Raw genomic sequence first — 17,836 nt, forward strand, 5'->3', positions numbered from 1 at the left:
GAGGGGAGGGGGAGGGCAGGGCAGGGAAACATAAGACAACATCTGATTGCCCCTTACAGCTGCCTCAGCTCTCTGACTCTCCTATCTATATAATTCAATCATTAACTACTTGCTTTGCTGTCATTTATTTTCAACTACTGCCCCACTTGGTACACAGAAAATACAGTTAACTGTATTTTTCATCATCATCTATGTGATTTCAACACATTTCCTGGCCCTCCCTTAGTGATCCTCTGCTCTAAACAAAACTAGTTGGTTCTAATGCTTTCACATTTTTAGATGAAATTTACCAAGTTCAGACAAAATGCTTTCTTGAGTTAAAATCTCCCATTTTAAGGCCCTTTAGATTCCTATAGTTTCACACCTTGAAAACAGAAGGAAAACCTCATCTGATTAACTGTTGGGTCAGGTTCCTCTGTGATGAACAGACAGAGTATCTTCTGGATTCCACGGGCCTGATGTTCAAATCACTTCTCAATGTTCTATCACTTTTGCTCATGTCTAGGTTGCACAAAGACATGCGGGCATATTCTGTACATTGGTTTATATAAAATTAAGCACACACAGCTGCCAGATTTCTCGTTGCCGTTTTCTACAATCAGTTCTGGTTTGTTTGTTTTTTTTTGTACCAGGGATCAAACTCAGGTCCTTGCGCTTGCGAAGCAGGCAGCGGAACCACTGAGCTAAATCCCTGGCTAAACAGTTCTTATCAGTAACAACTTTCAAATGGAATACAATTCCTTAACAAGATGCATGCATTTATAAAATGGTAAGAGAAATAATGGAGTGCAGAGGAAAGATTACCATTTTCATAACACCACATATATACATCTGGGAAAGAACTTCTTACACTATTAGGAATAAAGTGTTTCATTGTCAAGTCTAGTTAAAATATCACTGGATTCTTAAAATATATTTACTCACCTATTCCTATAAATATTTACAAACACACATCATACAAATTATATTAGTTAACTTTTCAAGTCACAAAAGGAGCCAAATTTGTTCTTCTTAGGATTTTTCTAGCAATGCTAACTTTGCACTACACATTCTTAATTCTACAAATCATAAGACTTTTTGGGGGGGGTACTGGGGATCAAACTTGGAACCTTGTGCTTGCAAGGCAGGCAGCAGAAGCACTGAGCTAAATCCCTGTCCCATAAAACTTTTTTAAAACTAAAAAGAACAGGGGCAACCTTCTAACATAGATTACTTTGTCAGCTAATATTCTCTTCTTAATTCATAATCTGCTCTTATTTATTTTCACCTTTGTCTTACGTTTATCTCTTCCACTTTTCTACCCCATATGTTGACTAGCTATGAGGTATCCAGTACCTTGAGTTTTATTTAAATAATGCCCACACTTTCTGGCCTTGTCAAATGCTATCTGATCATTGCTCTGCAGTATTTTATGCTTAACTTGACCTCTGCGGAATCCTTATGAGTAATTTACCAACTTTTCCCCAGTTTTCTCCTGACCTCATATCTTAGTAATATATTACAAGGACGCTAGCTCATACTTAAGTCAGATTCATCAACCTACAGTACAGCACTGCTTTACTCCAATAACTGGTCCATAAACTGGTCAGTCAACCTGAAGTATAAAAAATATGTACCCACTTTCTACTGAATATGACTTTGAGTTGCCATCTTTTCCAGATAGTTTTATTTCCATCTGAGACATTTTCTTTATTTTTGGCTCACATACAGCTCGTAAGAGAGCTCTACTGAAATCCTGACCCATTTTCCAACTGCATTTTGTGGTCATACAGGACAGGCAACAAAGAGCTTGGCTAGGATTTGAATCTGAGGCTACAAATGACTGAACCAGAACCAGCTTGATCATCAAACCGAGGATCCTTTCCTTTGAAATAGACTGTACAAAATGTTCCATCTTGACCACTAAGCATAAATTCTATATGCTTTGTCAAGGATTAATTACCACAACCTAGTTTAACATGTTTTTCATTGAGTCATACTCTTCTCCAAATCTGAAAATTTTCTCAACAAACATCTCTCTTTCCTTTTTCTTTCTCTTTCTGTAACTCCCCTAAAAATAATCTGCCACTGAGAGAAGGGAGAGAAGTGCCAACTTCTTTGCCATTTCAATAAGATAAAGGCCCTTCATCAGGACCAGGGACAGCAGAGTGTTTTTCCGAAACCCTTCAACAAATGTTTAACACTTCATTCCAAACATGTTACTAGAGAAAAGAACACAGCAGGCTTGACTGCAAAGTTCTATTCTGGCAAGATAAGGCTTGAATGAGATGTTAAAAAGCAGCTGTACCTCGCACTGTTATCCAAGGAGAGGTATTCCCTCGGGTCAGCGGCACTGGAGTTGGTGGTTTTGACACCTTTGTCAATGAATAAGCCAGCCTGAAATACATAAAAATTAGTCAAAAAGTAAGTTTTAAATTGTCACTTCCACTCAAAAGAGGGAGTGTTAAACAGCAAAGCAAAGGTATTGTGAAAAGAAAAGCAGCTACTTTCCTGGATATTTTTAGAATTTTACTCATTTGGCCATTCAGCAAATAACTTAGTTTCACACATTTATGCTGCTACTGATACAAATACTATCAGGAAGCCATCGATTCAATAACTGTAGTCCTACGTGATAAACCAAATGACAAAGAGAGGCACCAAGATGAGGCCTTTCACCTGGGCAACAGGGATTCACAGAATGTCACCTAACAGAAGTGACCTCTGTAAGGCTGAAACCCCAGGCTGGGAAAGAATTAACCAACCGAGAGAATGGGGTGGGGTGGGTAGGGAGCAGGTGAAGACCCCAGAGGAAAGTACTAAGGGAAGTTTGTACGGAAGTCTAGAAATGAGAGACAGAATGGACTGCATGAGGGAAAAAATCCTGGCTACACTAATGAAAATGCACAATGGGAAGCAAAGTGAAGAAGGGCTACAGAAGAGAAAACATCAAATCATAAAGGGTTGACACGGTGTTAAGAGTCAAAAGAATAGGAATTTAATAAAGACATTGCAACCAGCTACACTTTAAGGAGAAACAAATTACAGCTAATAGATGTATAATGAATTGAAAGGGGGAAAAAGATAAAAAATGAAATAGATAATTTTGGCCAGCTAAAAGAGCAGTAAAGGGCCGGGAATTTAGCTCAGTGGTTCCACCACCCGCCTCACAAGTGCAAGGATCTGAATTCAATCCCTGGTTCAAAAAAAAAAGCAAGTAAAGAGCAGTATTTGTGGCAGTAGCAAAAGAGAAAACTATACAGTGAGAACTTTTTATTAGGCAGAACTGTTATTACTTTGTGACAGGGATGAGGAAAAGGGAGCAAGAGAAGTGTTTTTTGTTTTTTTTTAATTTGGGTTACTAAAGAACTAGTGGTTTCATTTGCTGAAACAGACATACAGAAGAGAGCCAGGCCTAAAAGGAAGAATTTTAGTTTTGAATATATTTGTACAATATATATACATTATGTAAAATATAAGTAGACACTTAAAGACTCTGACTTGAGACAACGAAATGAAACTCAGTAGGCAATCAAATAAATGTGACCAACCTGGACTAGACAGATTCGGGAGGCACCAGCAGCTGAAGCCACTAGAGGGGCGCGTGTGTGTGTGTCTGTGTGTCTGTGTGTGTGTACGTGTGTGTGTGTATGTGTGTGTGTCTGTGTGTCTGTGTGTACGAGTGACCCCAAGACAGCAGGTTTCTTTTTGAGGACTCCAGTGGTTCAATTTGTATTATGATGTGGATCTGATGTCCCCCCAAAGCCTCATTTGGTCAGAGGAAGGTGAATCTGGAATGTGCGTGTGGAGATCACAGGTGTGTGATTACTGTGCCACTACACCTGAGTGGTTGGCGCCACCCTAGTCCTGGTAGTCTGAGTAAGACAAAGGGGGCAGGAAGATGCTGTTAAACTCTCCTGTTCCTTCACTACCTTGTACATGCCACACTGTTTCTCCTCTGCAACACCCATTTGCCATCCCTGCCTTGGAGCCAGCCGACTATGGACTGAAACCTCTACAAACTGTAAACCAAATAGGCCCTTTCCCATTTAACTTTAGGTGGCAGGTATTTTGTGTCAGCAACAAGAGAAAAGTAACTAATACAATTTCCTTACTATTATTTTATGCTGTAGAATTATTAACAAATTAAAACCTAATTGGGCCGGGGATTTAGGTCAGTGGCACCACACCTGCCCTGCAAGCACAAGGTCCTGAGTTCAATCCCTAGCATCAAAACAAACAAAGAAACAAATTATCCAGTCACATTATTTAGCTTCTCATAATTAACAAGAGATTATCACGTCATCGTGGTGTATGACACTAAAAAACTAATTAGAATGAGGTGCTGTTTATATCATTTATAATTTTTTAATTGAGGACTTTCACTTTGAAATGCTACTTTCAGGAATTATTAGCCTTCACTATTCAGCTCCTAAAATAATTAGAGCAAAGGATTTTTTCCTGTCTCAAATCTTCATCGAATGATTCTAAGCTCTTTAAATTGTAACACACTTAAGTTTTGAAAAGATTCTCTGAGTGGCATACGTGGAAAGTGTTGAATAACTCTGGTATGAGTCATACCAGGGTCAAGGACCTGGCTATTACATATATGATGAAAAATGCAAGTGCCTGTAGGCACAAAATGAACCAAATGTACTCATCAGCAGGAAGGGCAGGGGTGAGTGCCTAATATTAGGAAAACTGAAGCTTCTGAATGGGTTCAGAGATCATTCCATCTTAGGAGGATTCTTAAGTTAGGTCAAATATTCTTAAGCAATATTTCATTATTTATGTAACTGGTATTAAATGCCAAATGGACACCCAACCAGCATTGTGAATGGAGAAAAGAGAAGTATGTGTCCAAAACCTCAAAGTATATTATCTAATGTGTACAGCTCTAGAAACACATAAGGACATCAGAGATTACAAAGAAAGTGTGAGGGTGGGGAGGGACAAGAGAGCAGGAGACCACATGGACAAAAACCCATGACTTAATCAGATCACAGGTACACAAGTATGTTGTACTGCGTACACTAAGAGAATGCTGTATGTATACCCCTGAATATAGAAGCCTTGCTGTCCTTCTTTTTTCATCACGAAGCATGCTCTGGTGACAAGTTCTACCAAAACTGCTATTTCTCAAAATGCCTGTGTTGGAAATTTAACCCCCAAATCAACAGTGTTGGAGATGAAGCCTACGGAGGCTATTAAATCGTGAGAGCCCCACCCTCAAGAACAGATGCATGCTGATTGTAAAAGGGTCTGGGAATGGAAGTTCTGCTTCTTCTCTCTCATGCCCTCCCCTTCCTCTTGCACTATGGATTTATGCAGCAACAATGCCTTCACCAGACACTGGACCCTCAACCTCAGGCTTCTCAGGCTCCAGAAGCACGAGCCAACTACAATGATGTTCACTATAAATTACCTAGTCTGGAATGTTTTTTGTAGCAGCACGGAAGGGACTAAGAGATAGTAACAACAGTCCGTCCTTCAGATCGTGTAAATCATATGCACTGATTGTTAAACTTTAGAAACCTACCTTAAAACTTGAATGGACTCTGTTGTTATAAAATATACCCAGTGGAGTGAGTTCTGGTTTTGCTAAGAGCTGTAATCCACTGGACTCCCCGGTAGGCTCTTTGTGGAATAAATACCATATTCCAGCATCCTATAATGAAAAGATAAGATTATTGAAAGTCTTAGATTATGAGGCCTCTTTGTGAAACACCCTCAAAAATAACTTGCTTGCAAACAAGTTCAATCTTCATAAAACAAAATTTTCATTGTTTTAGGTTCACAATTGACTGTAAGAAGTTGCACATACATCTAACATCCCTGAAGCAGTTATATCAAGCATTATTTTTAAAAAGCAAATTTAATGTTGCTTGTAGAACTGGACAAAAAAAAAGGGACTGGCAAATAGCAAAATTTACTTTCAAAACAACTTTTCCATCATTATCTGCTTTAAAATGTTATACAGAATGAAAACCAAATAAGCATTCCATGTGACCGGGACAGCACAGCCTTTAGGCAATGTGGTTGTCTGTTTACCTCCAAACCTGATCAATAGATGAGTCATGCCTGTTAAACAACTGTCCACCACCAAGTAGAGCTCACTGACTTCTTTCAGAACAACTCCAAAGGGCTTCCTGTCCTGAAGCAAATTTTTGCCAATGGGTAAAAAAAAAGCCAACTACCACATGCATGAATCAGTATGCTGTCTTGGTCTGGACCCTGTCTGCTCAATTTCAGTATTACTGCCCCTGACAGGAGCAGAATAGTCTGAAAAGTTTTTGACACTCTAAATGAAACATGAAAATAGAAATGAATGTTCCCAATTTCTGCGATAACTTCCTTTTTTCAACTGAATTTAAAACCAGCTCCAATGTAAAGGATTACAGAAATTCGATTATACAGGCTGTTAAAATCTAAACACACGGTAAAAGGATACCCTTAATTCAAATTCATCACACATTCATTTAGTGCCCGTTACATGCTGAGTGCACAGTAAAACCATTCTCAAACAATTTACAATCTAGTGCTGAATATAGATAACTAAGATGCAAGTAAGAGCTATCATACTGGCTGTTAATAAACAAGTCCTGTAGGAGGGTAGAGGAAGGGATCACTGTGGAAACATATACACCTACATGCCAAAAAGAATGGAACTAATATTTAACATTTTTTCATGACAAAAGTTTGTAAGTGGGTCTTAATAAAACGAACTACTCTGAAAACAAACAGAAGACTTAAAGGGCTGGTGAGAAGGTTCCACGCCACATCCCTGTAAGCTGAGGGAGGAGCGGAGCCTCCTGAGATGTCCCGGAGCGGGGTCGGGGCACAGACAAGCAGGTAGCAGCCGTTTCCTGTTAAACACTGTGATGTCAAAACAGGTAAAGGGGCTCCGGAAAAGGCAATGAAGAAACAACCTGATTTACGTTGGCAGGAAAGCCCTGCCAAACACTAGCTTTCCAGGAACAGTAGCATTAGAGAAGAAAGAATTCACGGAATGAAAACACAGAAAATACATGAAGGTTTTCGTGCTCCTCACCTGAGCCCCAGGAAGGGCACCTGGCAACCTCAGCCTACATTTTCATAGACTATTTATAATGTGCTTTACCCTTCAAACCCTGACTCTGGAAAAGAGCTGAGAGGAAACTTTGCCCTGGCTGCTGAATCACAATGCAACAAGATCAGAAGACGGCAGGGCTAAGGTGCACAACCATTCAGTAATCACCTTCTACTCAGAAACACCCAGCACTAACCCCACCCAAGAGCAATGACATTTGATGGAAATGAATGCGTGAAAACCTGAAATGATACAGTGCCCAGATCTCTGCCCTGTGAAATGAGAATCTTCAAATGACAAGAACCCTCAGACTAGAATTTTATATTTTCAAGCAAAATCACAGTAGTGACCTTAACCATTACCCAGTGATGCCTGTATCCTTATCTCAGAGAAATACTTCCTTCAACCAACCTCTCACTTACTTCTTAGAAATGATGCTAAATACTTCTTTCCATTTAAACATTTTAAATACTCATGACGTGAAGACATGAACACCTAAGTATTAAAGTAACATTCATATTTCTGTACTGTAGTTTTCACTATATTTTCAGTCTTAATAGTATAATGTCTTAAGGGATTCATTTATAGTATAAATCAGGACTTCTGAATCAAACTTAATTAGAAATGTAAGTTTCTCCAGATTTACCCAGAAGATATTTCTACCATTTAAAAATATTCCATTCATTCTCTTAAAAACTATTCTTGTGTGTGTGTGTGTGTGTGTGTGACACAACTCAAGGCGCAAAGTTCATTCACGGCACAGAGTTGAGTTTTCAGGTGCTTTATCAGGATGCAATCCCTAAATATACACAATCCCTACATTTAGCACAAGGATGTACCCCTTGACTAGAGTGACAGTTATCACAGCACCCTACAGACTGATCCACGGGCGTAAGGAAAAGCGAAGGCTTCCTTTGTTCATCAGCATCAGAAACTGAAATGATCGGATACTTAGCGAGACAGGATTAAATATGAAAAGCCAGAATAGAGTAAAAAATAACTCTGGAGATGACACAATCCTAGTCCATTTGTCATCTGTCTTAATGGACTCATAGATACTAAACGGTATGAAAGAATTAGAAGAAACAGCAGTGCTAAAAGCAAGGCCATGCTTGGGTTGCAATGGCACAGATAACGTCACACCCATACAAACGAGAGCATTCATAGACACAAATAATACAAAAAACAAATAGGAAAAACTTTAGTATTATTTACCTGTGAGCCTGCAGCTGCATTATTAATCAGATTATTGTTGGGATGAGCAATCCAGAAAGTTGAAATCGCCCTGCAAGGCATTTTCGAAGGTGATTTAACCATTCTTCATAAAATCCTGCCCACTAAAAACTCACCCCACAACATTTTCCCCAAAAGTCAAAGGCCTTGACCATCAATCACATGAGTTCTCTCTCAGCCGATTACTCACATACAGTCAGTGGCAGGCACAGGGACATAATTTCCAAACACTTTGTCTCGTATGGTGGTGCACATGGAATTGTTCCTATCGGTGGGGAGGAGAGTGCCTGGCTTGGTGAGCAGCCCGAGATTGTGGAACAAAGTATTCCTCTGTTCAACACCATCTTCCAAAAAGAAACAGTGACCTAGTGTGTCGAATCCAATGGTGTCTTTTATCTGCAGAAATACAAGTGTACACTGTCACTGGTAACAAGATTGACTGAGATTGCAGTGACAAGTGCTACTCAGTTTAGTACACTCGGTACAAGTGCAAGAAGTAGTTTTTAATCTGAGCAGAATGGGCAGTCAAATGTCAGGGCTCATTTCCCCCTTAGGAGAATATTTTGAATGGTAAAAAATTGGAGGCTTCCTCCAGACAGAAAAATAGCAGAATTCTCAGTGACAGTGGGTTACAGTAAGGCATGTGATAAAACACATTACTTAGACAAAATTGAGAAGTTGTGAGACTTAAAGAAAGCTAACATTTCCATGATCGATGACATATGCTGTCAGAATACCGGGCTACTTACCAGCAAGCCATCCGTGCCATGCACGGTGATGCACCTTGAGAAGCTGTGATGAATAGACAGGCCATCCACAAATGTTGGGTGTCTGTACCCACCTCTACTATCCACATCTCCACACAGGTGAAAATGCACAGGGTATCGCCCCAGGAGCTGCTGACCCATGTGTTTCAATTCCACATAAGAAAGATGGACTGAAGTAAAATTTTTCCTTATCTATCAGACAAGAAAACCAAAATCAGAACAGGAGCATAACAAACAAGTGCATTTTAATAGAAAACATCCTAGGGAGACATGTATTAAATTTTCCCTTTTCACTGGCATCTTATTTTCGCAAGACCCCAGTCAATAATGTAACAAATGCCTTTTTACATAGATACATGCTTTTTAGAGCCATAGAAAGAGTTTCTCATTTGAAACGAAGGTATGCATAACCAGGAAAGCTACAAAAATGATTTTCAAATACAGATGTTCCTCAACAAATTAAAATAAGGTTACAGTTTGTTAAAAAAAACTGTTAATCTGAAAATATTGTAAGTTAAAAATACATTTACTGCACTTAATTTACTGAACATCACAGTTTAACAAAACAGTGCACTGCAGAATACAGGTTGTTATCCCTGGTGGTCGTGTGGCTTACTGGAAGATACCCATTGTCTTGAGAGTATCCAACCGCACATTACTAGTATGGGAACCTCAAAATTCTAAATCAGGGGCCAGGGATTTAGCTCAGTGGTGCTGCCACCTGCCTTGAAAGCACAAGGTCCCGAGTTTGATCCCCAGTATCAAAAAATATATATCTCAGAAATAAGGCATCTATTAAATGCATATCACTTGTACACGTATCTTAAAATTGAAAACTGTTGAGTCAGGGACTGTGTATATCATAGTCATTCCTAGTCTTATCTAATTCTTTCATTTCTAAAACCAACACCTATCTGATTTGGGGGGCGGGTACCAGGGATCAAACTCAGGTCCTTGTGCTTGCAAGGCAGTCACCAGAACCACTGAGCTAAATACCTGGCCCGATATTATTTATTTCTAAATGTAAATGTTCTCCAATGTTTTAGTTAGTATATAATATTGTTTGCGTAAGTTCTTTTCAAAATTTTTCTATGATCCAAATTTTGGGCACTCTCCGTGTTTAATCACTGGACTTTTAATCATAACTAAAAACAAAGGAATAATGTGATCAATATTTCTGAAACTGGTGAAATAAAAATGTTGCTAATAATGACAGACTAAAATATACACATCCAAAACACAGACCAGAAGTCCAATAGCTTACTATATAGAATACTGCCTAAAATGGATAAGTGCTCAGTATTTTTACAAACTAAAAATTCGTACACAAAAACATTTTACAAAAACAAATCTCATATATGCATATTAGTACTGCTTACCCTGTATTAATATCATATTTTTAAAAGAATAAATTATTTCCAGAACTACATGCATGGATACCAAGTTCATTTGTGTTTTTGTCTCTATATAACTGGGTTCTTCCCCACATACTGGTTTAATTCTTCCTAGAACAATTTTTTTTTTTCAATTCTGAGGAACAAACTCAGGACCTTGAGCTTGCCAGGCAGATGCAGCAACATGAGCTAAATCCCTGGCCCCCTGGAACAACTCTTGTTAAACTATAGGTCCAGCTAAATAAAGGTACAACATTTTCTTTTAACTTTTTAAAATATCATCATTATACTTAAAAGAGAAATAAATCACACACACACACACACACACATACATATATATGTATGTATATAAATACACACACACACACACACACACACACACATATAGCACCTGGGATTTAAAAATCATCAAGTCCTTCTGCCTACCATGACGTGACCTCCAAAGGTATCATAATCGAAGAACTGGCACTGATTCTCAGCATAACATGAGTCCTCCATTTCTCCCTGGATCACAATATTCCGGGTCAGAATTCCAACCTCTGCTCTCATGTCTACCCCATCTATGATCTCTCCCATGTGCAGGAACTGAGGAGTTTCTGGTTAATGTGGCAAAGGAAAAGAACATCAGAACAACAACAAAAAGAAACACTTCAAAGACATTCTTCTTCATTCTATAACCTTAAAACTTTATCAACAACTTAGCACCTGCTCTCATTCTCGAATACTTCTAAATCACTTACTTCCTCCCTAGGAAGCAGAGATTTTAAAGATGATGTAGTCCAACCACCCACCGGAAGCCTGAATCCTCACTACTCCCTTTCCTGCCAATTCTTAGATCCAGGAACTGACAGAGAGGTTGCTCCTTTCTGAAGCAGCTCAATCCATCCCTGAACAGCACTAATGACTGGGATCTGCCTAACAACCTAGTCTTTCTCTCTAGTTCCTGTACTGCAGGTGAGTCCACAAGGACAAATGCTTTTGCAGATGTTGCTATCAGAGTATCAAGTGTTCATGCTTCTACTTCAAAGCTAAAGTAATCTGCATTTGGACAATAGCCATACAGAAATGACCATCTTTTCTTCCCCATCGAATAGCATTATAAATTCTTTTAAATTTTTGCCTTTACTGGAAGTTCATAAGCACTTTAATAATGAATTTTTCTCTGTTCTCCTTATTATATAAACTCAGGAAAGAAAAATACAAATAAATGACATTAGTTGGGTTCATAGAGGCTTGTTGACAAGACCCTAGTCTCATTTCTTATTTCAAGAAAAACAGTAATAGCATCATGATTCTGGGGCGGTTTCTGGCTATTGGATTTTTGATTTATGTTTGTGTGTTGCTTATGCCCTGTAGTATCAAAAGATGGAGCCGGGTGCAGCGCTGCAGGTCTGTAATCCCAGCTACATAGGAGGTTAAAGCAGGAAGATTACAAGTTTGAGGGCAGCTCAGGCAACTTAATGAGCCCCTGTCTCAAAAAAAGAGCTCAGTGGCCCCTAAGTTCAGTCCTCAGTACTGCAGGGTAGTGGGGTGGGGTGGTATTTTTCAAGATTATAGTAGTTTGGTTGCATTTTAAATATTAGTGAGACCTATTTTTTACTACACAAAACCTCCAAAACCCTGGAATTATTTTTAATGAAGAAAGATTTCTACTTCAAAACAGATCCAGTTGATAGTTGGGCTATTATTATATGGTAGTGGGAAATTAATAAGGAAGAGACTGGAAAGGGCCTCGGAAATCTATTCATCTAATCTAGCTGTTTTTCTTTTTTAAAAACAAAGAAACTGAGGCACAGAAACACTGATTTGCCTGCTATGTATCATTTATAGGAAAAATGTTGTGCAATCCTCTGGGATCCAGAGTTGTTAAACTCCACTGCTGAGAGCTTTTGTTTTGTTGTGTTGTTTGAGACAACAGGCAGGCCTTGAACTCACTGTGTAGCCCAGGCTGGCCTCAAACTCATCAATCCTCTTGCCTCAGCCTCCCAAGTACTAGGAGTTCAGGCATGCGTCAGCATCCCAGCTAAGGCTTTGATTCCCGAGCATGACATTAACTATCAGTGCTGCTGCTGGTGGTGATGAATGGGAAGAAAATGACTCCAGGATTCAAGTCCCAAGAGAAGGGTGTGTTTCCTATGAAATATTCCAAGCTTCTGATACCTTTGACTTTGACCTGAAAACAGCTACACTCAGGACAGGGGAGAAGAGTGAACTCCTCGGCTTGGTACATAGAATAGTCTGTGCTTGCAACCACAATCCGGTCTCCAGGCTGCCAACTACTAACATCATCCAGCAGATGCAGCTTCACTCCATCCGCAATCTCTACCCGGAAACCTGACAGAGAAACCCCTAAACCAAAAAAGAAAGAAGAATAAATGCATCAATAAGATTTTTTTTCCCCTAAAAATCAATCTTCTCCCTGGTTCACAAATCAAAAGTTAAGGTAAACATAATTCAGTAAATTTTTACAAATGCTAACAATACGCCAGTCAGGCTGCAGGTATAAATGATAAAAACATGAAAATATCGATCCCAGCCCTCAGGGAAAGGGAGCGCCATGCATCCCTAGCCAAGATGCAAGACATCACTTAGTAAACTATTATTTTAAATGTCTGAAGTCCAGATCCCTTGTATTTCAACTGAGTAATAAAATGGTAGCGCTGTCCCCAGTCTTAGTATGTGAGAAGAACATATCACACTGGAGTGAAAGCAGAAGTGTCCACGCACAGAACGGATCTGTAATAAATACTCAATGCCTCAAATTGAGCCAAGCTTTAAAGAGATAGCTGATTAGTACACAGACAATCTTAACATTACCTCAGAAAAATCCCTCATTTCTGTGCCTTATGTTTTATTCTTCTTGTTTAAGTTTATAAACAAGACAGATCTCTCCCAAAATCTCTGAAATTCAAAACTGGTTCTCAATCTCCCAGACCCCTTCTTATTTGCAAAAGATCTGGAAATTTAGAAGGAAGTAAGTTCAATCTCTGCTTCCTGGAGGAGAGAATTTCCACCTCTTGCAGAGATAAGAGTCACTGAACAATGTATGCAAACAAAAAAAGCTTATGACACACAGTGAGGACATCCCTCGTCCAGGAATGAGCAGTCACTGGTAATGTGGAAATGAAGATGACAGCGGAAATGCCGAATCCAGATCTGCCAGCAACTACCCACTTCCTGGAAACTCCCCAGGGATGTGAGCAATAAACTCCACTCCCTTTTGCCAGAGACAACCATGTTGTGGCAGAAGCAGCAGCAATCTCGGGAAGGAAAAAGCTGGAGCTTGGCTCCCTAATTGATACCAGGTTCTCACCCCAAATCCAGACGTTTTCTTGGAAGCAACATAAGAAAGTTCCTGTTACATTTCAAGAACTTGGTTTGTTTTAAAGCAAAAGACATTCTTCAATGACGATGATACAAAATAAACCATTATAATGCAAGTCATGTTTGCATCATGACTTCTCACTATACACACTGCTAAAAACTTCACATTTGACACTCTTCGCAGCCCTATGTGACAGTTTCTAGTATCCCCATTTTTCAGATGAGGAAACAGAGGTTTAGGAAGTAAAATCAGTAAGTGAAAGAGCTAGGGCAGGAGCCCACACATTCTGTCACCTGAAATCCCTATTAGTCAACTTTGTCATGCTGGTACTCAAAACAGAGGCAGGACCGCAATCCAAACAAAGTTTTCTGGGTAGTTACAGATACCATTAGCACCTCTTTTACTCATTTCATGTTAAGTTGGTAGCGCATTTACTTGGAAAAGAAAGGTGATGGGCAAGCACAGACAGGAAGCTGCCATCTATAAAGCTAAAAACTCTTGACGGCAAGATAAATAATTTAAAAATTTTACAGTTGAATATTCTTTCAAAGAAAAAAGTCAGGAGCTTCCTAAATAGCCAGTGCTGGTCCTAAAAGATGGACTCTAATAAAAAATTATGCTGAAGAAAATTTAAAGACATAAGATAACTATTTTAGGAAAACAAGTTAAAACAAAATGAGGGAAGAATGTACATTAAGTTTTTTTTAATCGTAGAATATTATGCAATAAAGTAATTATCCGTGAATAATACGACTGAAGATTAATTTTTACTTTGTGCCTCTCCTGTTTTCAATTTGTCCATAGATAAATGTATTAATTGGATCAGAGGGAAAAACTTGCTAAGGAAATGAAAAATTTGTTTATCCAGCTTGTGTTCAAAGGGAGCATTTGCTAGTGGGTCAGCAAGAAGAGAAGATTCAAAGAATAAAATTGACTTCACTGCCAAGGCACATAACCAAAGACAGCTCAACCTGTCACTCAAACTGGCTCAGCTGGCATCAAATCCAGGAAGCAAATCTATTTCTACCAGCTAGTCACATTCTAAAAACTCAAATATCAAGAACAAAGTTCAGCCGGGGATACAAGAATAGGTCATTCTCTAGTCCAGAAAGAATTCTTGAGTATGAAAGACAAATATAGCAGGGAAACAAGTTTTAACTTCAACTGGTAGAGAAATCCATGCAGACAGACTGGGATTTGAACACAGCATTAACTTTTTTAAAAATTTATCACAATACTCACCAACACCTTACAAGAGTGTAAATTACACTTGCCTACCTTTGTCCCATTCACTGTAAGCTGTCACAGAGAACTTCTGACCATCCACGGTATAAAATTCTCCTTGAGCAAGAGCCTTCCCACCACTACTATGGTTTTCATAGTATCTCACAGATTCATTACAAGAAGCACTTCCACCATCAATGACACCAACTAAAGCCCAAGGTTGCCTAGAAGGAAAAAAGTGTAACATATTTGATTACTTGGCATGGTGTTAACCCAAATCTTTGACACAGATGTGATGGTGGGATGCTGTTTCACTGCTGTGTTTCATTTTTTGCTGATCCATAAGCCTCTTTTCCCATGAGGCTGCAATCTCAAACTTTGACTGAAATAATCAATATCACAGAAGTAGACACACCTGATTTTCAAGTACTTGTTTATCCAGCTCTGTAACAGGTGAAACACTAGGACTTCAGTTAATCACGGGCTTCCTTCCTTGGTACACACTTGTTTCACATAGTACATACATAATACATACCAAGGTGCAGATCCAACACAACTCAATGCAATCATAGCATCTAAAGGCCAGGCTCAGTAAGAATATGTTTTTAAAGTTCTCTAGCAAATCTGAAGGATCTAGACTTGGAACCACTGAGTGTAAGCAATGATTCTCAAACTTCAGTTAGTGTCAGAATCAAGTAGCAGTAGCAGTGAGTCTGCAGCTCATGCGCGTAGCAGGCTATTTGTATCACTGAAAGCTGTAACAGGTTCACCTTTAGAGGGATCAGATTGCTAGACCCCTACTTCAATCACCAGGACCCCTTTTGAGATCCTGATCTAAGACTGTCACCAGGCATAAGGATTTTTTTAAGTCCCCAGGTGTGCAGAAAAGGTTGAAAACCACTGAGTGAAGAGGTTTCTTAGCAATCTTAAACCTTCAGAATCACTCTTAAAACAGACTTTTATTTTACATACTGTTGTCTATTTGGTGAAAGAAACGCGTTTAAAATGCCATTTGACTTCTGTGATGCTAAATATCTGAAAGGCTTGTTCAAGCTTGTGGCAAGAATCAAAGAAAAAAAGAAAACAAAAAGCCAGAACATTTGCCTTAAGGCTCTTGGTTCACACCATAAAAGAAAAATATCAACTTCCCACCTTGAGGGAAAAAAAATACCAAATGTAATCTATGCCAGACAGATGGCTGAATATTCAGATAAAAATGAACCAAAGCTTGCTCACACCCTTAGAATTCCAGAGCACTCCTGTGAAGATTAGCTACTCTTTGGCTGACAGTGTTTTATAGCTGTTTATTCCCTTGATAGAGCAAAAAAGATTGAATACAGAATCTCCCAATTTATTATTTCATATTTCAAAGAGAAAAAGAAGAATGTCACAGGCATCCTTTATTTGCCAACACTGTCTCAGCAAGTGTAAAACAGTAGTTCGGTCTACTGACATTATCTCCAAAACACTTCCACGTCCCTCCTCCACTAGAGGGAAATTTCAACACACTGGAACATTGTCTTCAAAGGGTGTGTCTCCATGCACACAAGCGGTAATGTCAGTGGAATGGAGCATCAACTAAAGCTCACAATTCTAGTTCCTCCATCAAAGCAGTGACATATTTCAAAGGGAATTGAGAAAGCAGCCTAGTTAGTAAGCTGAGGAAAAATAGTCAAATTCAAAACAGTCCTAACTGGTGATCATGCAAATCTAAAAACCGTGACAAGGTGAGAAAATAGAAGCTGTAATCCCTGACACTACCAGATAATGAACTGCAGTGGGTCTTATGGTTTGGATCACAAATGTCCCCAAAAGGCTCTTAAATTGTAGGCCTGATCCCAAGATGATGGAATCCTGGGAGAACGTGTAGGAGGTAGGGCCTTAAGTCAATTGAGGATATGTCCTCAAAGGGGCTACCGGGGCCCAGTCCCTTCATACCCTACTCCCTTTATTGGCTGCCATGAGGTAGGCACCTGTGCTTCACCACATACTCAGGCTATGATATTCTACATAGCCATAGGTCCAATGTATTGGGGCCTAGTGACCACAGACTGAAACCTCTCAAACTAAGAGCCAAAATAAAATTTCCTTCTTCATAAGTTGATAATCTTAGCTATTCTGTCACAATGACAGAAAGGTGACTAACACAGAACGTGCCTAACTTTGAAAAGACCATGCTTCTACTCCAGGTCTGTAAATTATAGAAATACATGCACATGTTCACTGAGAGATGAGTAAAGGAATATTTAGAGAAGCACTTTTTATAACAGATTCACACCGGAAAGCCAGTCAGGTGTCCACCAATAAACAAATTATAGTATGTTCATATAATAGAAAATAAAGAACAAAAATGAGCCAGCACTACATAAAATAACATACATGACACTGAAATAGCAATGCTGAACGTCAGAACACAAGGAAACCAGACACAAAATACGCTGTCTGCTTCAATTTATGATGTTCAAAACAGGCAAGCTAGGAGCCGGGGATTCAGCTCAGTGGTTCCAGTGCCTGCCTTACAAGCACAAGGGCCTGAGTTCAATCCCTGGTATGCAAAAAAAACAAAAACAGGCAAGCTAAACTTTAGTGTATCTCACAAATGCAAAAGAATGGTTATCTTTGGTCAGGAAAAAAGCAATCAGTTCACAGCAATGAGGGAGGGGTTCTGCTGGCAATGTCCTATTTCCTGGTTATACAGGTATCACAGTATGCTAAGTCATTAATATCTACATTCTTGTTTTTAGCCCTTTTTTGTATACTTATAAAAAATGAATAACCTCCATGGTTTCACTAATGGCACTCCCTTACATAGAACACTTTTCTTCTTTGCTGTTTACTCTACGTA

The 17,836-nt window shown here is 39.1% G+C and overlaps 1 protein-coding gene across 5 annotated transcripts in view; it reads right to left on the minus strand.

The window, feature by feature from the left end:
• Positions 1 to 17,836, minus strand: part of Cemip2 (cell migration inducing hyaluronidase 2) — a 67,484-nt gene that overhangs the window by 26,491 nt on the left and 23,157 nt on the right. For all 5 annotated transcript variants that reach the window (XR_004514869.1, XM_010638458.3, XM_010638460.3 and 2 more), the window contains exons 5-12: positions 15,046 to 15,215; positions 12,603 to 12,791; positions 10,869 to 11,038; positions 9,031 to 9,240; positions 8,472 to 8,677; positions 8,264 to 8,333; positions 5,519 to 5,647; positions 2,288 to 2,376 (exon numbers count right to left, since the gene is read on the minus strand). Coding sequence is in view for 4 of the 5 variants with exons in the window: in XM_010638458.3 (XP_010636760.1) it covers positions 2,288 to 2,376; positions 5,519 to 5,647; positions 8,264 to 8,333; positions 8,472 to 8,677; positions 9,031 to 9,240; positions 10,869 to 11,038; positions 12,603 to 12,791; positions 15,046 to 15,215 (1,233 nt within the window). In the remaining variant the exon portion in view is untranslated. The remainder of the gene's footprint in view (positions 1 to 2,287; positions 2,377 to 5,518; positions 5,648 to 8,263; positions 8,334 to 8,471; positions 8,678 to 9,030; positions 9,241 to 10,868; positions 11,039 to 12,602; positions 12,792 to 15,045; positions 15,216 to 17,836) is intronic.

This window comes from Fukomys damarensis, unplaced genomic scaffold (genome assembly GCF_012274545.1).
Source record: "Fukomys damarensis isolate Sample0158 unplaced genomic scaffold, DMR_v1.0_HiC HiC_scaffold_31, whole genome shotgun sequence".
NCBI classification, from domain to species: domain Eukaryota; kingdom Metazoa; phylum Chordata; class Mammalia; order Rodentia; family Bathyergidae; genus Fukomys; species Fukomys damarensis.